Source organism: Meleagris gallopavo, chromosome 1 (genome assembly GCF_905368555.1).
Source record: "Meleagris gallopavo chromosome 1, MGAL_WU_HG_1.1, whole genome shotgun sequence".
Taxonomy (NCBI): domain Eukaryota; kingdom Metazoa; phylum Chordata; class Aves; order Galliformes; family Phasianidae; genus Meleagris; species Meleagris gallopavo.
The window spans coordinates 4,394,273-4,420,628 of NC_139404.1; the positions used below are offsets into that span (position 1 = coordinate 4,394,273).

General features: G+C 41.3%; 3 protein-coding genes across 6 annotated transcripts in view; 2 read left to right on the forward strand and 1 right to left on the reverse strand.

The window, feature by feature from the left end:
- Nucleotides 1-647: 647 nt before the first annotated feature.
- Nucleotides 648-14,921, reverse strand: KIN (Kin17 DNA and RNA binding protein). 2 transcript variants are annotated; one of them, XM_010714164.4, is made up of 13 exons: nucleotides 14,786-14,921; nucleotides 12,689-12,783; nucleotides 11,703-11,746; nucleotides 11,464-11,586; nucleotides 10,327-10,508; nucleotides 8,930-8,978; nucleotides 8,578-8,635; nucleotides 5,761-5,881; nucleotides 5,247-5,297; nucleotides 4,929-4,997; nucleotides 3,807-3,906; nucleotides 2,119-2,219; nucleotides 648-918 (listed from the first exon to the last, which is right to left on the reverse strand). In XM_010714164.4, the coding sequence occupies exons 1-13, from the start codon at nucleotides 14,897-14,899 to the stop codon at nucleotides 856-858; spliced, it is 1,170 nt and encodes a 389-aa protein (XP_010712466.1). In that variant the 5' UTR covers nucleotides 14,900-14,921; the 3' UTR covers nucleotides 648-855. The 2 variants fall into 2 exon arrangements, with proteins under 2 accessions (XP_010712466.1, XP_010712412.1); XM_010714110.4 differs by having other exon boundaries at nucleotides 5,761-5,884.
- Nucleotides 14,922-14,959: 38 nt separating this feature from the next.
- Nucleotides 14,960-21,759, forward strand: ATP5F1C (ATP synthase F1 subunit gamma). Of its 3 annotated transcripts, XM_003201839.5 has the most exons (10): nucleotides 14,960-15,085; nucleotides 15,635-15,669; nucleotides 16,884-17,015; nucleotides 17,677-17,881; nucleotides 18,102-18,245; nucleotides 18,650-18,714; nucleotides 19,275-19,430; nucleotides 20,150-20,246; nucleotides 21,081-21,118; nucleotides 21,623-21,759. In XM_003201839.5, the coding sequence occupies exons 1-9, from the start codon at nucleotides 15,042-15,044 to the stop codon at nucleotides 21,085-21,087; spliced, it is 885 nt and encodes a 294-aa protein (XP_003201887.1). In that variant the 5' UTR covers nucleotides 14,960-15,041; the 3' UTR covers nucleotides 21,088-21,118; nucleotides 21,623-21,759. The 3 variants fall into 3 exon arrangements, with proteins under 3 accessions (XP_003201887.1, XP_003201888.1, XP_010712693.1); XM_003201840.5 differs by lacking the exon at nucleotides 21,081-21,118; XM_010714391.4 differs by lacking the exons at nucleotides 21,081-21,118; nucleotides 21,623-21,759 and having other exon boundaries at nucleotides 20,150-20,250.
- A 1,981-nt stretch (nucleotides 21,760-23,740) lies between these two features.
- TAF3 (TATA-box binding protein associated factor 3) overlaps nucleotides 23,741-26,356 on the forward strand; it is a 112,910-nt gene continuing 110,294 nt past the window's right edge. The window contains exon 1 of the mRNA XM_010714491.2: nucleotides 23,741-24,042. Within this exon, the coding sequence (XP_010712793.2) occupies nucleotides 23,877-24,042 (166 nt within the window). The 5' untranslated portion in view covers nucleotides 23,741-23,876. The remainder of the gene's footprint in view (nucleotides 24,043-26,356) is intronic.

Below are 26,356 nucleotides of genomic sequence, written 5' to 3' on the forward strand. Positions count from 1 at the left end.
ATAAAATACTGTATAAAATGTGACATTTTTTTAAAAATTAAAAAGTAATGTTATTCATTGAGCATCCACAGCAGTGCAGGGGAAAACAATGGAACTATGGACAAGGGAAAATGCTCTGGAAAACCAAAACAGCAATTGCCAGTTCATATCTGCACAGACATAGGCAGGAATGCTAGAAGCCCCACAAGAAACATCCATCTTGGAGCCCATAAGCAGATAAGTTGTGTATAAGCATTATTAGGAGCCCTGAGAACGAGGTGATGGAAATTTAATTATGTGGATTCTACTACAGCTGATAAGTTAACTAAAAATAATTTGGTGACAACACTTAATAAAGCAGACCCTTCTTACAAAATCCAGGAGAAGAATCCCTGTTACCTTCTGCTATTCTCTTAATCCTTTCCCTTCTTCCTCCAGCCAGAACTGTTTTGGCTGCAAATTGAAAATCTGCTGTTTAAAATCCATTGGCCCCAACACACATTGCTTGCCTCAAGCAGCTGCTGTGGACAGTTCTCTGTCCTACAATATTTCACTCATACTTCAGTAAAGAAGATACTCCAACTTGCAGCTGTTGTATTTTGCAAAATGAAACTGAAAAATTATTAAAAAAAAACTTTGAGAAAGGATCAGATGGAGTATTTCCACCATTAAAATTTCCACAAACATTTTATGTAACAAATCTATAGTGATCTTTAAATAAATTCAATTTGCTCTTGGTTATTCTCTATATACATTATAGATACATATACACACAAAGTTAAAACCCTGACATAGTAGAGTCTCCTGTGTCTGCCCACAAGAAGCCAGGAAGATGGTTTGAGGAACCAAAATCTTCTCTGATACATAATAAGCACCTCAGGCAAGTTTGGAAATGTCTTCATACTGGATCCCTTCAACTCGGCGTCCTTTCAAAGGCCCCTGGAAAAGAACAGATTGTAAAAAGTAAAATCAAAATACAAACTTGTTTGTTGAATTTCCCAATAGAGAACTTAAAGTAACATAGCTAAAGGAGCTGTATCAAATCTTGCCACATTTAGCATTCTTTAAGGAGCAGAAACGAAGTGAACAGTATTAGATATCCCAGGCATTAATAGTATTACACAGTGCTGTGCACAGTAAAAGCTCAACAGCTACTTTTCTGTTTAAGAGTTCTGTCCAAAAGCCAAAATATGAGTGTATGCTGCCTATTGTACAGGGGATACGTAGCAGAATGCATTCAAAAAACTACAGAATTTTGGGTTCTGGGTGGTTTCTTCTGTTTTTAATTTATAGATTTGGAGTTCATGTCGAAAGAAGTAACCTCTATATCTAAGTGCATCAAAACTAGAGAAAAAAGAGCCTTGCTTTCAAGACTAACATATCATGAGCCTTGGCTCCAATCAAAACTCCTTCTGTGTTTAGGATACCTCCCACAATCACTCCTCAAGTAAATTCTCTGAGTTTCAGCAGCCCTTCTTTGAATGGCATCCTAATAGAGCCTCTCTCCAGCAAGTTGTGTTTGAGAGATTTGTCTTCAAGGCAGTACCCCCCCTACTTATACCAGTGAATTTAAAGACAATTTTGCAGAGAGCAAAAAAAAGCCATAGACACGAAGGTGTTCATATGGACCAATTTTAGCCCAGAGAAAGGTGAGACAAACAAAACAAACAAATACAGAAACTAACAAAAAACACCCAAACCACCAATGTAATTGTTAGTTACAAACAAGACAATGGATAAGAATATAGAGCCCTATGTTCAGTCTAATAAAGGGAGGAGAAAAATCACCTCCGTGCATTTTTCACATTTTTTATCTTCCCACAAAGTAGTGCAAGTACAGCTATATTCAAAATAAACACACAAAATATTTTGCTAGTCTCTGTCCAGTTAAAAACTCGCCAAATTCAGCATCTTGGCATATTTTAAGAGGCAAACAGCACAGCACTACTCTGCAGTGGAGAACAAGCAACTGTTCTCCTACTGGTTGGAAATAAGTGGCTGAGAACAGCATTTTGTACTATAAATCCCACCTGTAAAACAGGATTAATAATAGCATCTTTCTTTGTGAAAGCTCTCCAACATACAGATGAAAAGTGCTGTATGCAAACTAGATCTTCCAGGTTATTTTTTTATACTTACAGAGTCAATGATGATTGTTGCTGAAAATTTCTTCTCATTGATAGATTCCAGGATGCCTTCATTTCCCCTGTAACCACCATTTAATACCATAACTTTCTTTCCTGAAATGAGAAATAGGAAAAATTTCCTTTGATGGAGTTGTGTTCAGCTTCAATGACAGTTGAGGGAGAAGTTTCTCTTCAAGCCCCAGCAAGCGATTCTCAGCTATGCCTCACACCCTGCCCACTTTACAAAGTGCACTGAAGTTTACCACTCTAGGCTATGCTGGCACTACAGCAGAAGCCACTCAAACTACATCAGGGAAAGAATCATAGAATCAGAATGGTTTGGGTTGGAAGGGACCTTTAAGATCATCCAGTTCCAATCCTCTGCTACAGGCAGGGATACTTCCCTCTAGACCAGGTTGCTCAAAGCCCCATGCAGCCTGACCTTGAATGCTTCCAGAGAGGGGGCATCCACAACCTTGCTCAGCAACCTGTTCCAGTGCCTCAAAACCCTCACATTAAAGAATTTCTTCCTAATATTTACTCTAAATCTACCCTCTTCCATTTTAAAGCAATATCCCCTCATTCTACCTGCCCTTACAAAAGGTCCCTCCCCAGTTCTCCGGTCGGCCCCCCTCAGATACTGGAAGGCTGCTATAAGGTCCCCTTGAAGCCTTCTCCAGGTTGAAGAGCCCCAGCCCTCTCAGCCTGTCCAAACTTGCTGAGGGTGCACTCGATCCCACTGTCCACAAAGATGTTAAAAAGCACCGGACCCTGCACTGATCCCTGAGGAATGCCACTCATCACCAGTCTCCACATGGACACTGAGCCACTGACTGCAACTCTCTGAGTGGCCATTCAGCCAATTCCTTATCCAGTGAGTAGCCCACCCATCAAATCCATTTAATGTGGCTACCAGGATGTCGTGTGGGACAGCGTCAAAGAAGTCAAACTTAATTCCCTCATGTCCTATTCAATATACTAATTGCTCAGCATGCTTTCTTTCTTTCTTCTGTCTCACCTAGGCAGTTCTATAGGGCATCAATTCTAGTGTAAGTGTGGGCAAAGCTCACCTGTACTATTGTGCCACTATCAACTGGCTATTCACCAGCTGAAGATGCAGAATATAGCACATCTGATGGAAAATCTCAAGATCCTACGTCTTGTTTCTCTCTATGCTGACAGTGCTCTGCTTACTGCTACCCTGAATGTTCCCTCAAATACTGATCAGATGTTACACGGAAACCTTAGTATGCTACAGTCAAAGAAATACAAGTGAATCAAACAAGAGTTATGTTTTGCCAAGTACCTACAGCTATCTGAGGCAGGATTTGGAAGGAAGACACAGGATAAATATGACTAAGAGCTACAGAGTGCTCCCTGAGAGGCTTCCTGGCAGCTGAAGAGAGATGCTTTCATGTAGTCAAATGAATTGAATCATGAAGCACTTCTATTTTCTTAGAAGATAATATTCTTACAAGAAGAGATTATGAAGACTCAAAGAAGAAACAATGCAATATTTCCCCAGAAAGTAACCAGAATATACATGGTGAGTGTCCAGACTAGCTTATGAAATGCTGTCCCAGGAACAACACAGCTACTGTTAAGGTAGTTTTAAGTGGTTGTTTTACAGTTTAAAAGAACTTAAATTTAAGTTATGCTGTGACAGCTAAGCTGAAAAATAAAGAACACAAACAGCCATACCTGGTGCTGGTATTACAGTCTCCAGATGCGTCTGATCAAGCTTCAGTTTGTCTCCAGAATCAATCATTTTCACAACTGCTGTATATTTGTCGATCACCTCCTATTGTAAAAGGTAGAGGCTAATCAGTGACTAGAACATAAAAAATAATTCTCTAAATTTACATATTCAAAATTACCAAATTCAGGAACTTCAGAATACACTTGTACATTTTCAAAAGCACTGAAGACTTCTGAGATGCCCTAAAGGCATCCAGCCTCCACAAAGTGCTGGCTGACCCTACTCTGAAGTTAAGGCTAGATTAAAGGGGCTCCTCTTAAAAATCAATGACTGATCTCCTTTGTAAACTAAGACCACTAAAGTTATTAGTGTTGTCTGGAAGTTTTGTCAACCTTCAGATCAGTTATCTTAGCTATCCTCTCAAATTCAGAGAGTAAATTAGAGGCTTCTTTCCCTCACGGGAGGATAAACTGGCTTGAAGTCGCACATGGAGAACAGCAATAAGGCCTCTCAATGAAGACAAATGTCACTGATCATCTTTGCACCTAGCATGTCCAACCTCCCAGATTTACAGCTCAGTGGAAGACAGCCACTAGAACTCAAAACCTGCTCAGATACTTGCCAAAAAAGCTGTGATTTTAAGTTCTATGCACTGCTGTCAATCATTCAAAACACACCTAGATGTTGTCTTCTGCACTCTTGCCAGAGACTGTTGAGCCTTGGACTACGTGGTACAACATCATTTCACTGGCAGCGGCTAAAAGAAACCACATCTAAACAACAGAACAAGGCTTACAGACTGAAGATTTTGTACACAAAGAGGATCTTGCTCAAAGGGCAGTATGCAGCACAAATATTTGTGCAACACTGACTAGTCTCAAATTAAAATACAACTGCACTGCTCTTGGTCACGTCACATTGAAAAAGTGATTATTACTCATTATGGATATGTTAATAGGATAAGCTGTACAGGACAAAAAACAGACACACAAAAAAAGTTCCAGTAAAGTTACATCACAGTTCCTTTCAGTGTAGACTTAAGGCTGAGCACAATTCTGACTCTGGAAGTCATCTGGTACCAGAAAACCTAGCCAAAGCCACATGCTTCCATTTGCACACTTTACCTTAACAACTGCCTTCTTCTTGTGATACTTCTCTCCGAGCTTCTTTGTGACAATTTTTACAATGATTTCCTAGACAATTAGATGGAAGAAAAAAAAGATTAACATTCCAAAACACACAAGCAAATACACGGTGTAAAGTAATTACATGCTGGAGTCACTCTAACCCCAATCATCAGATAAAGTAATTTTTCACATTTGGCAGCTTGGAAAATGAGTGAAATAAGCTTGGAATCTGCTTCAGGATCTTTACATAACTCAATCACTAGCAACTGCAGACATGCAGAATTGGTTGTATATTATTACTTCTAAGATACTTACTGGCTGCAACCAGTAGTCTGTTCGAGATGTTCTTTTCTTCTCTTCTTCAAGCTACAGAACAACAAATAAGCATCATTTATTTTCTCCCTTCACTGCAGCCTTCCCATGCCTTCAAAAATCTGAACAAATTCTCCAGACCCACATCAGGTTGAGGAAAAAAACAAGAAGGGTAGGTCAGCGTGTGTTTTCTGCACAGAAATCAACCTGGTGAGATCTAGGAATCCATGACAAAATGATGGGAGATTTACATTTATTTTTGTCAAGTGATTCTAGGTATTTTCTTCTCTTTCAAAATCTGTATTCCTTTACTTCCAACATCTGGATTGTCAAGGCAATAAGCACGGATGAGCAGCAGAAACCAATTTTAAATGGGAAGAATGCCCAGAAAGACACGAAAGTCTGAATTCCACAAGAATTGGAGGTCTGAGATCGTTTCAAAGGGAAGCCCTGGAAAAGTAGCCTCACTGCCACAGGCATGGGATTATAAAGTCAGAAATCCTTGCACAATTGTTACCTCCATAATCTCATCCAGTGCAGATTTCTTCTTTTTCTCTTTGGACTGACCAGAGCTATGAGCTGATTCTTTTCTTTTAACTGCTCCTTCTGCCATCTTCAGTGCACTTGGTCCAAGGATGCTGCTGGAAGAGAAAGACAGCGTTTTCACAGCAGACCTCAAATTGTCCTCTCTACCAAGATGCATTTGAAGAACTGGTTGTACAAAAAGGTGTGCTGATCTATTTGATTTCAGTTGTGCAAATCACCTTCCAGACCTCACATGCTACCTTTTCCAGGACTGTGCTTTGCAGTTAGAACTGATCTCCTTGAGGTGTAAGTTCCATGCTCACTGATGCTTGCTGCTAGCAGTCCAGCAGAACAAAAACAATCTAATGGTCAGTTCACCAGTGCAAAAGCTAAGAGCTGATTGGGGACTTGAGTTAAATGGTAAAGACAAAAAAAAAAAAAAAGTCTGCAAGTAAGATTTTCAAGTTTATTTTAAATATTTGAATCAAAATGAGCAATCCTTTAACTTTAGAGAAACTGAGAACTGAGCAAGTCTCCAACATAGCTGAGACCTGGAAATCCTCTCACACCCAGAAAATAAACACTACCTTCACCATCACATACAAAACAGGCAAATAGCCCATGAGTTACAAAAGGAAAGAACAATTAGTACAAAAGTTACATCTTAGGGATTGGAGAACACCTACGTAAAGTGAGAACTGTCTAAAAGCAGTCTGAGTTTGCCAATTTTTATAAAAGCCACGCGGATGCAGTAAAAAATTGTAGGTGTTTTCTCATCCAGACAGTTGAAGAAGGCTGCTGTGAGATAATTTTCTTAAAGCTTAGAACAATTCTCATGTTCTGACTGTGTTCTGTGGTGAGGACTTTGGTTATACTAGCAAAGGGAGATGTATAATGGGAGTGAGTTACAAAAAGGGCAATAGAAACAAACGTGAGAGGAAAATAATTGTATTTCAGAGGAAGGCAGGATAATCTCTATACAGAGTTCCAGAAGAAACTGCACGTTAAATCACACATCCAGCAGCAAATACATAAATAAATGTATTAATGTAAATGTCTCATAAATGACATAATTAAAGCCTGGCGTTAAAGAAGACGACATTAAAGAAGGAAAACATAGATATCTGTGAGGTTATCAAGGGATTCCCAGGTGTCAGTACTAAAACAAATCTTACTTAACACGTGCATTAGGGATCCTGGGACAAAGAGAGACAACCAGCACTGCTCAGGTATGTCATCAGTACAGAGGACACAAGAAAGAATTGGGCACAAGAAAGGACTAGTTTACATTGAAATCTGTGGTTTACAGAAAACAAAACAAAGCATATTATGTAAGCTTTAGTGCTTCTTTAGAAAAGTTTGCTTTGATTAGATTCTATCCACAGGGAACTCATCACTGTCTAAGATCAACAACAGCAGAGAAGGGTCCGACTATAATGACAACTAATAATGTGGACCAACCGTGAAAGAGTCAAACTCAGCCCTAGCAGTCACATCCTGTGGTCTCTTTGTCCAAATTTCTGCACACTGATCAAGAAATGCAAGAGAGAATCCTGACCAGGATTCTGCAACACCTGCAGTGAGCAGAGAGGATGGGAAACAAGGAAATCCTGCAACACGTTGCACGATGTGGTATCAGACTGAACTCAAACAAGCCATATAGTAATAGCAATAGCCAATGTGTCTCACAGTGGCAGAACACACTTTTACACTGACATTGGGAAGCAGTTTCCATATACAACACTGAAGTGACTCCTGAACCACCAGTGAAGGAAAAACCACAGGCTGGTCACTTTAGTGTGAGGCAGATATCCAAATTTTGCTTCTACACTACCATTACAAACTTTACATACAAGTATCTATCATATGCTAGGAAAAAGTTGGGCCTCTTGATACATGATTCCACATTCAGACAAATTTTTTGCAAGTGCCTTAAAAAATAGATCTAAGTATTCCTCACTGAAACTAGTCAAGTGAGTGCTTGTGCTAAGTTCAGCCTCATCTTAAGCGCAACTCAAAGCTCAGGAATAATTTACAAGTATTCCTCAAAGCCTGAAATCTGTCTCTCTAAAGTAGCAAAGAACTACTTTATTGTCTCATTCTCTGCCTGGCATATATCCCATCAGATATCTTATCTAAAAGCTAAGCTTGTGATGAGAAGCAAGCTTTCGCTTTACTTGCAATGCATTTAATTACAATATTGCCTTACAAGAAAAGATGTACTACTCATCAAACAGTTTCACTGACTTCTGTAAGTATTGTTGGCATTATTGATCCCCTTTTCCTGTGTTGCTTGTGGTGATATGACAATTAAATTCATGAGCTTTGCAAAGATTTACATCAGGAAGATTCAGCTCCTTTAAGGATGATCAGAGAAAATATTACCTTCAATTAGACAAACCTTTTAGGAACTGAAATTAAAAAGTCATGAATATCCATGCACAGAAGGCAGCTGGGACTTGATGGAATACACTGTAAATGCTTCAGTTAGATCTCCTATCCTCCCTTTCACTTACCTACCTCTTCCCAGAGGAAACTATCACTGCCTGTTCATTTCTGGGCATCTGTCATGAATGAACCATAAAGAATTCAAGAAGGCTCCTCACAGCAAATATTTAAGATATAAACATTCATCCATTTAAAATACAAGAGGAACCATGGCATCACCTAGGATCTCCTCCCGAATTACATGATAGGATGAGACAGTAGACTACACATATTGCAAGATAAGATACATCTTCCTACACATACAAATACCACCAACATGTAAGCAAGAGTTGCAAGAGTTACCTTTAAATAATTTTCTCACCTTGTTTTTGAAGATGCTGCTACTGAAGTACTTGCTCCTTTATTTAAATTAAATGCAACTAAAAAAAAAAAAAGATGTTACAATTTAACAATCTGATAATGGAAAAGATGGTACATTTAAAAATACTTACTGTTTTATATTTTATGTTACAGTTCAGCTTTTAAAATAAACAATTATTTCAAATTATTTCAAAAATGGCAAGAAATACTCTGCATTTTCCTATTTTCAGTGCTTTTTGAAACTCATCTCAAAGCACTCTATGAAACACTGAGCAAGCTTTAGCACTCATTTCATTTTAATCACGAAATCAGCTTCAGTTCAAAAAAAACAGCATGTATCAAAATCTGGTTACCTTTTTCTTCTTCATTTTCTCTGTTCAGTTCAGTATAGACTGGCTCCTCCTGCCAAAAGAAAACTTAACAGATCTCAAGAGCAAAACAGATAGCTGAGCCAGGATAACATTTTTCAGTGATCGTTGATTGCCTGAATTTTATTGACTACAGTAAGATTATCTAATAACTGTAATATTCAGTCTGGCTTGATTTATAAGATTATAAATTGAAAAGAGTTTCTCATTATAGGCTCCTGTGCAAAATTGTCTAATTAACACTCTCTACAGAGATGTCGTCTGTACTTGTTTAATTTCAGCATCAAAGGAAAGTGGCCTTACTGCAAGTTTTCTCATTTTGAACAAGCATGATTAGACTGGTTTTTGGACAAACTGATAATCTAAAAAAGGAAAAATCATGGAATCTTTCCAAATTTTTTGTACCAAAGGCTCAGACCATTTAAATTTCAATTAGTTTTAAATTAAGAAAAAGATAATAGTTTACAACAGCATTTAAATATATCTATCAATATCCAGAATCAAATGGGAGGTCCCAATCCCAGGCAACAACGTGCATGGAAGTCAAGGGATAACGCCAAAGAAGTTCTCAAATTCCACGGCAGGACTATCAGAATAAAAACTTTTCATGTGGGGATTTAATTATTTCAGCTTTCCTGGTAATCTTAGCCTCCCTACTATACTTGTTATTTGCAGCCCTAGAAGTTTGAGAAATATGATAAATGAGGACACCATTGGCTACTGTTTAGTCTCCTATCTTAAATTCAGTATTTTAAAATTGCTAGGAAAACTAATACTCGTTTAGTAGAAAAGTAAGCCAGGTACAAAGCAACTCCAAGTCTTCCTCTAGAGTAAGTTATCATCTTTCATAAATGTTTAACAGAATATTCAGAGCGTAAGTGAAGTAATGTGGTGGTTTAAGCAGGGGAGAAGACAGACTAAATCAAAATCTGAAATGGCTAGGACTAGATACAGTCAGACACGAGGAATAGTTCCAATAAATTTCAAAACAGCATAAAATTTAAAAGGAGCTGAAACCTCTGCTTTCCTTTTCTGAAACTGATTCCAAAGAGGACCTTGATGTTTATCTCCTGTAAAAAGCATCGAGTTGGTTATTTGAGGAACTGTAACAAGCAGCAATTTCAACTGAAACAAGGTAGGCAAAGTGGGCATGAGAATTATCTGTGAGAAGAATATTTCTCAGTTTAGAAACAACCAACCATGCAGCCACGTATACCCACTGTTCCCCAGTTTGAACTAGCAATCAGCTCGCAACCCACTGCATGAAGATTATTCATCACCTTCCAGCTGGCTGCAATGGAAATAGTACTGGAAAGATCATAGGAGCATTAACTTAATCGAGAGGACTTTTGAGCTGAAGATTGATATATAATTTTCCTCACCAGTTCTTTCCCCTCCAAACCTCTTCTAACTTGCTGTTCAATGAATTTCGCTGTTTTTTCTTCATCATCGAGGTCTTGTTTCTTCTTTCTCTCTTGTTCTTGTTGCCTGCGAATGGTCTCTGGGTCCCTGTCAATGTATTGGATATACCAGCCTTTTGGAGTCTCATCAACCTTACAAAGACCTAAAAACCCAACACAAGACAAAATAAGAATACTAACAAAAACAAGAAAATAACAAAGAAAACATCAAGATCATTTTCTTAGGCCACATTCACTGTAAGAATGTAAAAACTTTAGCAGATGTACCTTTACAATGTATCTCTTACCAGACTTCTAAAATAGACTTTAAATTATCTTTAGTAACCGTTTATACCCTTCAGCTAGCTGGTTCTATTTGGAAATGGGCCAAAATATGTAGCAAAAGTGGATGGAACATTTGGTATCACTTTCCTTCTTGATGAAAACATTTCCTTCCCATTGTTTCAACAAGGAAGAAAACAGCACTCTAACATACATAAACACTGCATAGTAATAGCATCAAACTATAGAAAACTTTACTGTGCTACATTATTGTTACTGGCACTCATTAGAGTGAGTTTTCAAACACTCTATGACTCATGAATGTATCCTGTAGCACACAGGCAATTGAAACCAATTTAAACCTTACACAGCACTGTGGTATGACATAACCCCTGCTCCTCCCATGGAACACAAAACTGCAGATCTCAGATTTGAACCCTTTCATTAGGACAGGAATGAAAACAATATACTACTTCTTGTCACCACAAATACTAAGGGATTCTGCAGTTGTAAGAAATGTCCTATCATAGTTTACACTTTTTAAATGACAATTGTTGGAAGTTGACTTAGAATTCAGCAACAGATACAGTAACCACAGGTAAAACAAGGAAAGGTTTTTAATTGATGCATTTATCTCAGATCTCTGCTCCTTTTCATAAGGAAATGCTATTGCTTAGTACAGAAATCTATTTGGACATGTGTTAATATATATGCAGGAGTGGAGGGTAAGGAAAAAAAAGAAACAGGAGAATTAACATAAATGCTTACTGATTACTCATCAGCAATGCAATTACCTAATAGTTTTCAAATACCATAACCCAGAACAACAGTATTTACCTTCTCTCCCCAACCATTTTGTAAAATCAGTCAGTGTCTCCCACTGTGTTGCATTCATGTGGATGTGTTCTCGGTGACTGATATATTCATTGTACACAATATTATTGTGGACTCTCTTTGTTCCTAAAACAGAGTTATTATTAAATGTAAGTATGGGACCCAGGAGAAACCTACCAAAACTTCTTGCACAAAACCAAAAGGCATTAAAAACAAAAAAAGAAAAACAGTAAAATATTTACCAAATCGTCTCCTGAGCAGCTCTAGGAAATCGTTTCGGAATTCCCTTAGGGGATATAAAGAAAAGTATTTTAACAAAACTTATACAAAGAAATATTCTATTGTCAATAATAATGAAAATTTATCTGCAGTATAAACAGGAGAATTCTTTTGAACAGAGCACAATGAAATTCAGACACCTGTTTCCCATCTTCAGTAAGACAGCGTGAAGTGCAGTCTGTATACACAAAGAAACACAGTATGGTACATGCACATACAAGTTTAATCTTCTAAGGGATAATAGCCTTTCAAAGGGATAAAATGGGCAGAATGAACTCTAAACACTTCCCACTAATTGCTGGTATTTCATTACCAGGTATCTCCCAAGGTTGACTAACACTGACACAAAACACGAGGCAGAACAAAGGGAAGCAGTGGTAGACTGGATAGATGGATCACTCATCTCCCTGCTAATTCAATGGCTTAAAGATAAAGCCTCCCTTCAGCCTCACACTGAAGACAGTTCCAGTCAGCCCTGCTGTCAGGTAGGTCAGCTGGACAAAGGGATCAGGGGAACAGTGGGATGCTACTCATACTGCTGACTTCTTATCTCCATGTGATGGTTCTTTTAGCTCTTTGTAATTCTGCGGCTCTGACAGTCACTTAGCTGAGACACAGCAGTGACATACTTCATAGTGAAGAGCAAATTAAAACAGGACTCAGACATGGAATAAAATTATCAAATTTGGGATAAAAAGAAGAATCTGGGGTAAAAATTGCCACATTTGGGATTTTAAAAAAAGTTAAATGAGATAAAACTGTCAATTTTTAAACATCACAGCTCCCTTAAACCTACATGCTTTCAAAAGCAAACTTTTCACATAGCCACTACATAAAACAGCTGACACTAAAATACATCAGAACAAAGTATCTTGAGTGGAACATAACAGGGCTTAGAGGTACAGCCATGCAGATTTGACACATGGATAAGAATATATAGCAAACTTACTCGGAAAAGTAGTTCAAGAATTGCTGAGGATTTTCAGAAGCCAGCAGTAATTGCCTTTGGTGAGATTCAGACATGCAATGACATTTGAAGCCATTCTAGAAAATAAAGATAAATATTTTATCTGCTTTTGTCTCAATTTGCAACACACAGCTTTAGAAATAACTTAAAATGATGTTTTCTAAGTGAAATCTCTTGGAGGATTCACACAAAACACTCTAAACCAACCACAGTCTAATAGCACAGGTTGGCTATTCCTCCTGACTAGGACATAACAGAAGTCCTCTTGCTCCCTTGTGGAATGAGATAGATGTGGCACCACCGGGTCCATCCAGAACCATCTATCCAGGTACACATGCAAAAGAAGAAGTGGAAATACTTGCTGATTCCCTACCTGGCCAATACTGACATCATACGTAATGAGAGGATGGCATCCTAGGAGTGACCAAGCTATGGATTACAAAAGTTTGGCCACCTCTGATACAGGGAGAAAGTCATAAGAGCTTCCCAAAATGTACTCAGATGTTGGAGGTTTGGCCATATCCTTTTTTTTTTTTTTTTTTAAACCTAATATAATACTCTCTCATCATAACATAATTAAATTTACAGCAAACTTCTTTCCACGGGATCCCCACACCGCTACAAAAAGATGTGGCTGTAAAGGTATTATGCTTCGTTGCTGTAATCTCTGAGAAAAGATTTTGCCTCTTTGGGAGAAAGGGAAAGGGCAGCAGATGAAGAACACAAATAAGATCTTGTGGAAGTCACATTTCTCTTCCAAAAGCACATTAAAAGCTTTATTCATGTAGAATGAAAAACCAGAAGCACAGTTATCCCACATGGAGGTAGTCTTGAAGCACAGCTCTGGTGAAAATAAGAAGGAATAGGACCCTCAAGTCCCATGGGCATCTGGGTTCAAGTGAACAGAGAAGTGAAAACAAGGGGAAGCATCACAAAAAATCATCTCTTCATAACAGGAGAAGCAGGGAAGAAACAGACAGAATCAGAAGGATGGAAAAGAGACCTTGCTGTACTCCAGACATGCAAGCCCTGGGGCATGCCCCAGAACCCACCTTGTTCCCAGGAGAAATCACAACTGCCCCAAACTCCTGATGGAATAATTCCTAACCCCGCTGCCCTTTCCAGGCTGATCGGTCATCCTAGTGGGGTTGAACATCCCCGGAGAAAGCTCAGGACCATCATACTTCCTCCAAAGCACTTCTCCCACAGCAGTGGGGATTCTAGTGGAATATACAGAATCATAGAATGGTCTTGATTGAAAAGAACCCGAAAGATCATCTGGTTTCAACCCCCCTGCCCTGCCCCAAGTGGTTGGGAACCCCTCAGGTCCCACTCAGCTCTTCCCATCATACATGAGGGACCAGGAACACCCCAAAGAAGCACGAGAGCCCTCTCCAATGCTGCCTGAAAGTGAATCGCTAATCCCAGACCTCCACAAGTGTGAGGTCTGGATGCACCCTTGAAGTCAGAGGCCCTACAGAGGGATCTGGACAGGCTGGATGGATGAGCTGAGACCAATAGGATGAGTTTTAACAAGACCAAGTGCTGGGTGCTGCACTTGGCTCATACCCACCCCACACAGTGTGCTTGGCACCCATTACTTCCCCTATGAAGACAGGCTGAGGGAGCTGGGTTTGTTCAGCCTGGAGAAAAGAAGCCTGCGGGATGACCTCATTGCAGCCTTTCAGTACCTACGGGGAGCCTACAAACAGGAAGGGAACCAACTCTTGGAAAGGGTAGATAACTGCAGGACAAGGGGAAATGATTTTAAGTTGAGGGAGGGGAGATTTAGGTTGGATGTCAGGGGGAAATTCTTTACAGAGAGAGTGGAGAAGTGCTGGAACAAGCCGCCCACAGAGGCTGTGGATGCCCCGTCCACGGAGGTGTTCAAGGCCAGACTGGATGGGGCCCCGGGCAGCCTGGTCTAGTACTAAATGTGGAGGTTGGTGGCCCTACATGAGGCAGGCGGGTTGGAGATTCCTGATTCTTGCGGTTCCTTCCAGCCCTGGCCATTCTACGATTACGGAGGACCCCAACGCCGGGGACCGCGCGCCAAACACCGCGCCGCGCCCGCCTCACCTCATCGCGGCACTGCTTCTGGCACATCTGGCAGTACCAACGCAGCTTCTGCAACCCTTTGGATTTGATGCGGTTAGCGATAGCCTTCGGGCTGAGAAAATCCGACTTCCCCATGGCTCTCCCCCACCTCCTTTCACCCCTTGCTTTCTCGTTCCCGGATGCGGCAGAGTGCCCTCGGAAGGAATCCCCGCAGCGCTGTGCGCATGCGCGGGGCGGGCGCGCTGACCTTCAGCGGAGCTGTGCTGCAGGCGCCGCCATGTTCGCGCGGGGCTCCGCCGTCCTGCTATACCAGCCGCAATGGTAACGCGCGGAGCCCCGAGTGGGCTGGGGCTGTGCCGGGCCGTGCCTGCGAGGGGCTGGGGAGCTCCGTTCGTGGAGGAGCGGGGGGAGGCGGTGAGGTGGAGGGTTCTCTGTTCTTTTCCGCTTTGCGGGCCCGAGGCTGAGCAGTCAGGATGGTTGGAGGTGGCGATGGGCGCTGAGGGGAAGGGCGCTGTGTGGCGTTTGGGGCTGGGCGGGTGAGGGAACGGAGAGCTGTGCGGGTGGCTGGCGCTGCAAGGACCTGCTGGGTGCTGGGAGCCCCGCTGCTTCGTTGTTTTAATCGTCTAAAAAAAAAAAAAAAAAACCACAACTGTGTTTTTCTTGGGATTTTGCCCTTCTGATGCCCTGCTTTGTTTTGCCTGCATTTGTCAGTCACACGGGCACAAAGGGAAATGTGAAAGGTTTGTTACAAGGCCTGGTTTGAAGTGTCCTTATTAAGATACGGGTATTCCTATGTGAACTGACCTTGACTGGTGTTTGTTTGCTGGACAGCTGATGATCTCTCCTAATTTCTCCTGCTTTCACTTCCAGGGGCCAAGTCAGGAACATGGCAACTCTGAAAGACAGTAAGTGCTGCTTTTGCCTGCAACAAGCAAGCACAAGCAGAATGAGTGTCCCCATGTCCTTCCCCCAACCTGACCTGTCCCTTTTTGCAGAATGGAAATGTATGGAGGCGTTCGGTTAAAGCATGATTTCACTTGGCTTCTGTTGGATGAAGTGATTGTTGTGGAGTGTAACACTGCCATATGAGCCTCTGACACTTGTATGAAACAAGTGACCTTCATAAACTTCTCCCCTTCAGGGGAAGTTCTTTACTATGAGAGTGGTGAGGTGCTGGGACAGGCTGCCCAGAGAAGTTGTGGATGCCCCGTCCACGGAGGTGTTCAAGGCCAGATTGGATGGAGTCTTGGGCAGCCTGGTCTAGTATTAAATGTGGAGGTTGGTGGCCCTGCATGCAGCAGGGGGGTTGGAGATTCATGATCCTTGAGGTCCCTTCCAACCCTGGCCATTCTGTGATTGAGAAAAGGCGTTTCTTCAAGTCGTTTGTTTCTTTGATGCTATGTAAGCAAACCAAGTCCTGTTCAAACATGCTTTAAAATTAACTTCATCAAGTCTGCTGTTTTTGTTCATTTTTAAATGAACATAACTTGCATTGCTCTTAGTTTCTGTGTTTACCCAGCACTGGAGAATAAAAAGCTTGACTGAATGGTTCTGCTTTGATATTGCTCTTTTAAGTCATTACTAAGGGGTTCTTATGCAGGGATACTGTCTTGTGCTTGTGTTTGTTGTTAGGACACTTGTTTTGTTTCCTTTTTGCATTAGTATTTTTGGGACACAGCCTGAACAGAGGACAGCATTTATTCTGTCTATAGCACTAGGACTGGTTTCGTTATGTTTTGCTTTTCCTTCCTTTGTCATCCAGGAAAAACTGACAATATACCTCAATTTATATATTTGAGAAATAAGTAAAAGAAAATAGTAGAATAGTAGGGAAGAGAAAATGGATCTTATGTTGAGGTAAATATTAAATAAAATTTATGGTGAGAAAAATATATTGTAAAGATGCATTTGGGTAATTGTAAAGATACACTTGTGCAGTTTTGCTGGTGTTACTACTAATAGCATATATTACATTTGTGCACCACTTGCTTATTTATATCTTCCTTGAGGAACTTCAGGAGAGATTTCTGGATAGCTGTTGCTTGTGTTTTATAGCTTGTTTTCAATCTCTTGTGCCCAATATAGCCCAATTTTGACCTTCAGCTTTTAACTTTGTTAGTTACCAGGCGTTTGAAGTCCATCAAGAACATTCAGAAAATTACAAAGTCCATGAAGATGGTTTCTGCAGCAAAGTATGCAAGAGCTGAGAGGGAGCTGAAGCCTGCTAGAGTATATGGAACAGGAGCACTGGGTGAGAGAAGGCTCTTGCACTGTGTGATGTGGAAATAAAGGAGGGATGCTTTCATGGTGTTGACTTCTAACCTCTTAGCATATTTTTTTCATAAAAATTTGTATCCGTGGGCCGCTGTTAACCTTGAGTATTCCTAATAAGTAATTGATGAGAAGTTATTTGTAAGAGTGCTGATGTGAAATTAATGATCATGTCTGATATTTTTTCTTTAGCTTCTTGTGGTTGCATGGTTGTAGTTTTAAATATAAAAGCAATGTCAATTTTGACCTTTTTTCTGTTGTTCATGAAACTGTGTTGGATTTCTGTGGCATAAGGTAGTAATGTTTAAAGATACTGCCAAGCCTTCTTTTAAATGCTTGAACTGTAAATGCTTCTCAAACACTGCATTTGCAGTCAGTGTCATTATTTAGTTGAAGTTCACTATAATACCTGATGCAGAGATGCAGGTAGCTTTGAATTACTTCTTTATCACTTCTGGTCAGCAAACCTGCAAATCTGAATGATTGTGAGGGAGATAAATATTCATCTGGCTGTTATTTGAAACCCTTTGGAAATGATTTATTGAATTTGAAGTTAGTCAAAGATGTTTTGATAGGACAAATTTGCTTCCTGGCACCCTTGAATATCTTGCCCATCTTGTTTGTTTTGTTTTTTTTCTCAGCATTGTATGAGAAAGCAGAAATTAAAGCACCCGAGGACAAGAAGAAGCACCTCCTTATTGGTGTGTCCTCTGATCGAGGTCTGTGTGGTGCTATCCATACATCTATTGCTAAAACCTTGAAGAGTGAGATTACCAACCTCTCCAATGCAGGGAAGGAAGTGATGGTGGTTGGTGTAGGCGACAAGATTAGAGGCCTACTTCAAAGGTAAAAAAAGGAGGGGGGTCTTGGTCATTCTGGTGTTCTGGTGTATCATAATTTAACTGAGGGGTCAGGGTGGGAAAGCAAAGTTTCTCCAAGATTCTAATTCAGTGAAATGCTTTGTGCTTGAACACTAGCAGTTACTGCTACTGCTTGCCTCTTGGTGCCACATAGTTGTACATTAAAGCACCAACTTGCTCCTGACACAAATTTCACGTTACTGCAGAACACATGGCAATTACTTCCTGATGACATTCAAAGAAGTGGGGCGGAGACCTCCTAGCTTTGGAGATGCTTCAATCATTGCTTCAGAGTTATTAAACTCTGGGTATGAATTTGATGAAGGCTCGGTCATCTACAATCGGTTCAGGTAAGATTAAACTGAAGCTACACTAGGAAGGTGTTGAATAGAAGATTTAAAAACAGCATATTGGTTGAATTAAATAAAATGTGAAAACTGAGTTTGTGTTCAGATTTCCTTGAAAAGTCAGTGAATTTTCTTATTACGTGTGAAGAACATGTTTGCTGTGGGTATTTTTAATAGATATGGTTGAAATTCTTTTTCTGTAGTGTTTCTAAACTCGCTTTCTATAGCGTGTGCTGTTGTATTTGCAGTCTATTATATCCTTAGGGTATTTGATATCTCTTCATGAGGAGCATAACAAGACTTTGAGGAATTGGAAGGCCAGGAGTTGTCTGTGTTCTAATTTGATATTAAGTGCTCAATTTAGGTTCTTCAGTCAAACAAACATTATTATGCTATTTCTTATTCAGATCTGTGATCTCCTACAAGACTGATGAAAAACCCATCTACTCTTTTGAAACAGTTGCTGGTTCTGGTAAGTAGTGAACTAGAAAACACCAGGTAGGTGAAGTAATAAATCACAGAGAAGATATTCTGCATCTGGGAATATGATATTGAGTCATTATTGTGCATATATCACAAGTTTAAAAGACAATTTTATCTTGGTAGTCCAAAGCTGACATATCATGGGGCTGTGGGGAAGGAGAGCTTGTACTAATATGGAGGTTTTCTCAGTCAAGAATTATGCCTGTGCAAAATTGCTGCTTACGATGTTTTCAGCAATGAGTGGCTTCTACTCAATAAAAGCACCTAGATGATTTTGCAGCATTGTACAGGAACATTAAATATAAAACATCAATAATGCATTTGGCCCTGGTCAGGATCTGAATTTCCTAGTCTTTAAACTTAATTAAAACACACAAAATACATTCTCTCTCTGGTATTTAACATTTTATGAAAGTACAACTAAGGCAGTGTGGAGGGATTTTTCACCCTGTACTAAGTGGAAAAAAACTTAGTAGTTCTCTATATGACATTGTATTGTTAGAATTAGTACAGCCTGCAGTTCTGACTCTGCTCATTCATATTTTGCAGAAAGCCTGAGCATCTATGATGACATTGATGCTGATGTGCTGAGAAACTACCAGGAATTTACACTAGCAAATATTCTGTATTACTCCCTGAAAGAATCTACCACCAGTGAGCAGAGTGCTAGGATGACTGCTATGGACAACGCAAGCAAAAATGCTTGTAAGTCTACTCTGGATTTTCTAGGATTTCAACTCCTGATGTCTTATCGTGTTGTTGGTTTGCAGATTTTGATTTTTTGCAAGTTGAGAATATGCTAGTATACCTTGTAAAGTGTCCAAACTGAGTGCACTGCAGTGAATACATGGTTGGTATTGGTGGGCAATGGCTAACAGTGTTTAATGTGGCATAGTGATATGACTTCAGTTTCAAGAAGATAGCGATGCATAAAAAGTACTGGTGGCTGAATGAAGCTTATGTGTCATGCAGTAGGGTTACCTGGAATTGTAAGTGTGGGTCTCTGCTGATCTCTTGATCTTGAATGTAGTGATAAAATTTCCATTAAAAAATATGAAGTAAAGAATGGCTCAATTTGCCAGAACAGAACTTGAAGTAAATACTGTGGTTATGGAAGGACATTAACAATGCAAGAATACATTTTAATGAAAATTGAAATTAAAAATGAATAATGTGCTACCCATGGTATTTACTAGTCTTTGGCTGTTCTTCAGATGTTTAATTCTGATGCCTCAAGCTAAATTATCTCCTTTTTAGATTGTCTGTTAGTAGTATTATCTGTAGGGAAAACTGAAAAGTGCAATAAGCTGCTTGATCATTCACATGGATCTACAAGTCTATGTGGTATTCTCTTCATAGAACTTCCTTTACTTGTATTTGAATGCTTATTATATGGTTAAATTCCAACTTTAATTTTTCCCTAGCTGAAATGATCGACAAACTGACTTTGACGTTCAACCGTACCCGTCAAGCTGTTATTACAAAGGAGCTTATTGAGATCATCTCTGGTGCTGCTGCTCTGTGAGTACCTGTATACACATGAAACAGGAGTGGTTGCAATGTCGTGTAATGTTTGTGCCCTCCTTCAGGCAGGTTAACGGCGAAGGTTAAGGCATTTAAAAAGCAAGACAATCCATGGCATGTCTCCCATTCTTCTTTAGCTTATGGCAATTTACTAACAAGTGTGAAGTTTGACCAGATATTCTTTAAAAGCTGGTTGACTATATCTTCAGCTTTGACACATGACCTTGAGTGAGCAGGAAGAGTGTTTTCTTCTCCTCCTTATTTGCTTTGAGTAGATATCTCATCTACCCCCTCTACCTGGGTTCTTCATACTCTGCTCAAACAGCCCAGTTCTTTGCTGTAGAACAGTTTTGGATGTGGAGAGAGCAATTCAGGTGACTGAAATGCCTTTGGAGAAATCAGTCTGTGGTGGCGTGCAGGAGTTTGGGATTGAAAGGAGAAATATAATTGGCATCAATGGATTCTGGAAATATGTATGATAAATGTTGAAGCTGAGTATATTGCTTCATTCCCTGAGAATGAAGTTTTGCAACTATGTGTTCTGTAGGTTACAAAATATGTGGGCTTAGACCACAATTTGTAACCGCATGTAGATAATGTGTATTTCATCTAACAGTTAAAAGTGTTGTGCTATACTCAAAGATGTAAATATGTGTGATAATATTCTGTACATTTACAAAATGTCTGGAATACATAACACATTGCAGTTATGAGCTGTATTATGCTCCTCACAATACAGTTATAAATACGTGCATAATTTTGCCTTAATTTGCATGACTTACTTCTTAACCTGCTTGTTCTGTTTTTTTTTCCTCATAACATCTTAACCAGGGATTAATCGGCAAAAGAGGTTTGACCAAATCCAAGAGGTAAAGTCATGGAATAGAAACTAGACTGTCTGTATTCAACCATTTTTAAGTGCAGTCTTGAAGTCAGATGAGGAAGTCGGAATTCAGCAATAGTGGTCAGACACAATTTCTTCTCCCACACATCCAAGAAACGGCCATTGCTTTCTGTTTGGACAGATTCAGTCTTAAACAAAATATGTCCATGATAGAGTACATCTGCATTTGATAGTTTTTTGTGGGTTTTTTATTCTCTGAGTTACATTTGCAAGTATTGTTTCATTTTTTCATAGTGCCCTGGCATTGGGCTGTGACCTTAAAAATGTCTATTTGTAAAACATTGCTACAAACTTCATTTCAGGTGTAAAATAAGGATTTAAAGTTTCAGATAAAAGTAGTCTTGAGAGAGTTGGAGGGGAGGAGGGAGTAGGGAAGAATGAATTGTTAATGCACTTAAAATCAGAGGTGTTGCATTTTAAAAAGAAGCATTGATTGAAAGATTTTAATTTGCTTCAATTTTCCTTACAGGTGAAGAATAATTCTGAGCGTATGATTGAACTTGCCTGTGTTTGTCAATAAGACAGCTCTGCTATTTTGTGAAGAAGTGGCAAAGCCCCAGAAATATCTGTACATTCTTACAATAAACTCCTTCATGAAACACGTTATCGGTTGTCAATACATCTGGGTTTGACTTGGCTACTCTTTGAAATGTAGGTTGTTTTTAAGGCTGTGCTCCGTATTTTGTAATTCCTGGTACAGAAAGCGTACCAGCAGGAGCTTCTTTTGAAGAGTGTAAGATATTCTGTCTTCATTGTGTTATCACTGTTCAAAAGTGGTGGTTTGTTGTGTAAGTTGTACTGTGTGCTGAAGAGGAGAATGGAGAATAATCTTTCTCAATCATGCAGTTGGAACGCTTATCTACCTTACTTAAACACAATACTATGAAGTTTGCATTCTAAAATGAACAAGACAGAAATGGGAAGAAAATGGATATGGCAATAAACATCAAAGCCATCTGTCAGTTTGACATCTGAGACAGGTATAAGCAGCCACCTGCTTATTCAAGCTGCTCTTGAGTTGTATGCCTAAGTCAGCTAGCTTGGAAACTGTAGCATCAAGTGCTACTGAATCAGTGCAATTCCTCATTCACAGCCACAAACCTGAAATTCTTTAAGCACAATTTTATTTAGAACACTTAAATCAAGCATTTGATTTTACAGAAATACAGATGCTTTGGCCCTAATGTTCTGTGACTTCAGAGTCGGTGTGAGAGATACAGCAATTGCTCCACATCAAAGTTTCTGTACTAATGGTACATTAAATACTTCTTTGAGGAATCTAAGGAATAGCATGTCTACATGGAAGTTATTTCCAAGTTCTTGAATCTTACATTAATTCTGTCAATGATACTAAATGCAGTTAAGAAAATGGCCTATGTGTTTGCAGGCTTTTAGAACACTCAAATGTTTCTAAGATTTGAGAGGCCAGTTCAGCATTCCTTAGAGCTTGTCAATGAAGTGAAGAGAGTGACCAAAGAACACACACCTGTCCTAAGCAGTGATGAATTGCAGGATTTTGTCATGGGTCCAGCTCCCTGCTCTACAGCAGGCTTCGGATGGGACTGATCCAAAAGACTAGACTGTTTATTGGCTAATCAGCACTCTACTAATCATCTAATAAATCAAGAAGCTAACTTGTCAACTAACCAACTTCTAATGAAACACCATTCTTACTTAGTTCTGTGCTTCTCATTCCAGTTACACACAATGACTGAGTTACAGTTCAGCAGTTGCACAACTGGTGTACATACACCCATTATTGCATGACGTGTTGCTCCTCTCTGCTGCACCACTAAATAACTATTGTTTCTGTTCCTGGATCCTCATTTGCCTTTTCATTCTATGCCTGCACAGGTGTTTTTTTTTTCCCCAAATATCTATAAACTTCTTCCAATTTTGCTTTCTGTTCCCAAAGATGGTGTTTTTAATGTGGTTACCACGGCAATCTTAGTCTTACATGCAGTTTTATATATATATATATATATATATGTATATACCTCTTGCCTGCATAGAGGTATACATGCAAGGTTCTACTCCTCAAAAGATCCCCAAACTCACCTTGAATTACTTAGCTTATACTGGGGTGTTTTACTCACTTCCTATTGCAGGCTCTGGCACTGGAGGAAGTATTGAAATTGGAGAGGGAAGGAATATAATGTAATAAATCAACTTTTTTTTTTTTTTTTTCTTCAAGGGAGAAATATCTACCAGTCTATGGGCTTTAAAATCAATTTTGTTTTCAAGTGTCTTAAACCAAGCTCCTTCCTGTGTCCTTGAGAAGTCTCTTTGCTATCAAAGGACTCTTCATTGGTTTCCTCTCAGATCCGCGTTCCTCACAGCGCGTAAATGCCGCAGCTTGCACATAAGTGCGGGAAATTGCTCTAAATTTAACGGGATGCAGCGTTAGCGATAGCTGTGCCACGTGGTGCTCCGTGTAGCGAGTCTGCACGTGAGTAACAAGCAGGGACACGGTAGCCTTACACCGCACCTACAAACGAAGCCCGCTCTACAACCCCCCACTTTGAGGACAGCTCAGCGCCCCGCCCCGCCGTCCCCGCGGCGGTTCCGCTCGATGCGATCGGCGTTGGAGCGGCGTTGCCTGGCGCTGGGCGGGCGAAGCGCGGCGCCAAGATGGCGGCGGCGGCGGCGGGCCCTGCGTGAGCCTCCCGCGGCCCTCCCGGCCCAGGGCGGGCGCGGGCGAAGCGGAGCCGAGCCCAGCCGGCATGTGCGAGACGTACTCGCGGTGGCTGCTGCGGGTATCGGTGGCGCAGATCTGTCAGGCGTTGGGCTGGGATTCGGTGCAGGTTTCGGCCTGCGATCTCCTCACCGATGTGCTGCAGCGGTACCTGCAGGGATTGGGCCGGGGCTGCCACCGCTACTGCGAGCTCTGTGAGTGAGAGCGTGCGGGTGTAGGAGAGATACTTTGCAGGCATTGGGATGTGGGGTGGGAGGCTGCAGGGCAGTAATGGGGGCCGTAAGGCTAAGAGCAGCGCTGTGGGGTTGCAGGAAAGGCAGCTTTGGGTTTGGAGGCTGTGGGGCAGTGTTGAAGAAGACTGTAGGTTGATATTGGGGGCTGTGGGAATTAAAGCAGTTCTTTGGGGGTGTAGAAAGGGCAGCTCTTGGCTTGGAGGCTGTGGGACACTGCTGAAGGCGGTTGGAAGGAAAGCAGTGTAGGAGGCTGTAACAGTAGGCTTACATGAGAGGCAGATATGTGATTACAGAATCACAGAATGGCTAGGGTTGGAAGGGACCTCAAGGATCAGGAATCTCCAACCCCCCTGACACATGTAGGGCTACCAACCTCCACATTTAGTACTAGACCAGGCTGCCCGGGGCCCCATCCAGTCTGGCCTTGAACACCTCCGTGGACGGGGCATCCACAACTTCTCTGGGCAGCCTGTTCCAGTACCTCACCACTCTCTCTCTGTAAAGAATTTCCTCCTGACATCTAACCTAAATCTTCCCTCCCACAACTTAAAACCATTTCCCCTTGTCCTGCAGTTATCAGCCCTTTCAAAGAGTTGGTTCCCCTCCTGTTTGTAGGCTCCGTTTAGGTATTGAAAGGCTGCAATGAGGTCACCCAGCAGCCTTCTTTTCCCCAGGCTGAACAAGCCCAGCTCCCTCAGCCTGTCTTCATAGGGGAGGTGCTCCAGTCCCCTGATCATCTTTGTGGCTCTCCTCTGGACCCTCTCCAACAGCTCCCTGTCTTTCTTATACTGGGGACTCCAGACGGGACACAGTAATCTGGATGGGGCCTCATAAGAGCAGAGTAGTGGGGGAATGTTTGGATGCTCAGGGGTAGTGCTGGGGACTATGGGTAGGAATTCTCCCCACAGTAGGGTGGTGTGGGAGATGTGAGAGTAGGAGCAATACTTAAGAGCATAGGAAGAGCAGCTGTGAGTTTGGATGCTATAGGACAGTTCTGGGGGCTATAAGAAGGAGAGCATAAGGAGTGTTGGGAGCTGTAGTGCTAGGGGTAATTGTTTGGGGGCATAGGTAGAGGGTATGTGTGGTTGGAGCCTATAAGGTAGTAATGGGGGCCACGGGATGAGAAACTGTTAGATAGTAATGAGGGCCACAGGAGCAAAATTTTGGGGTCACAGAATGGGCAGTTGTGAGTTTGGAGGCTGTAGGGCATTGTTGAGGGCTGTAGAGATAGGAACTTACTTTGAGGTCAGGTAAGGGCGGGTGTGGAGCTGGAAGCCATGGGCTTGTTCTGAGGGCTGTGGGTAGGAAAGCTGTAGGATAGTGTTGACGGCTGTGGGATCAGGAGCAATGCTTTAGAAAGGCAGTTATGGTATGGGGCAGTGCTAGGGGCCGTGGGGAGGAAAGCTGTAGGACAGTGTTTGTGACTAAGAGAATGTGAGAAATCTTATGGGATCACTAAGGCAGATGTGCAGTCAGAGGCTGAGAGGTAGCGCTGGGAGATGTGAAGAGGAAGGTTTTAGGGCAGTGTTGGGACTGTGGGAGTATGAGCAATACTTTGGGGGCGCAGGAAAAGCAGATGTGCAGTTGGAGGCCAAGAGGCAGTGCCTGGGGCTGTGAGGAAGAAGACTGTAAGCCAGAGTTCTTGTGTAGGGGAGTAGGAGCAATACTGTGGAGGTATTAGAAGGGCAGCTGTAGAGTGGAAGGCTGTAAGGGGCAGTGCTAGGGACTGTGGGCTAGAAGTGACACTTTGGATCATAGAAGGGCTCGCTGTGGGGTTGGAAGATGTGGGCAGTGCTGAGGGTTGTGAATAGTAAGACAGCATTGGGGGCTGTACTTAGCAGTATTTAGGAGGAGCAGCTGCAAGGGGCTACAAGGAGGAAGGCATTCAGACATTGTTTGGGACTACAAGGATATGAGCAGTGCTTTGAGGGCATAGGAAGGGCAGCTGTGTGGTGAGAGGTTATAGGGGAGTGTTGGGGGACTGCTGGGCTAGGAGCAGTACTTTGGGGCATAGAAAGGATGGCTGTGGGGTTAGGAGCTGTAGGACAGTGCTGGGGACTGTGGGATGGGAAGCTGTAGGGGAGTGATGGATCCACAGGGCTAGGAGCAGTACTTTGGGGTCACAGGAAGGGCAGCTCTGTGTTTGGAGGCTGTGGGACAGTGCTGTGGGGTATGGAGAGGAATGCTGTAGGGCAGCATTGGGAGCTATAAGGATAGGAGCAATAATTTGAGGGCATAGGTAGATGTCCTGTGGGGCACTTCTGCATGTTGAATG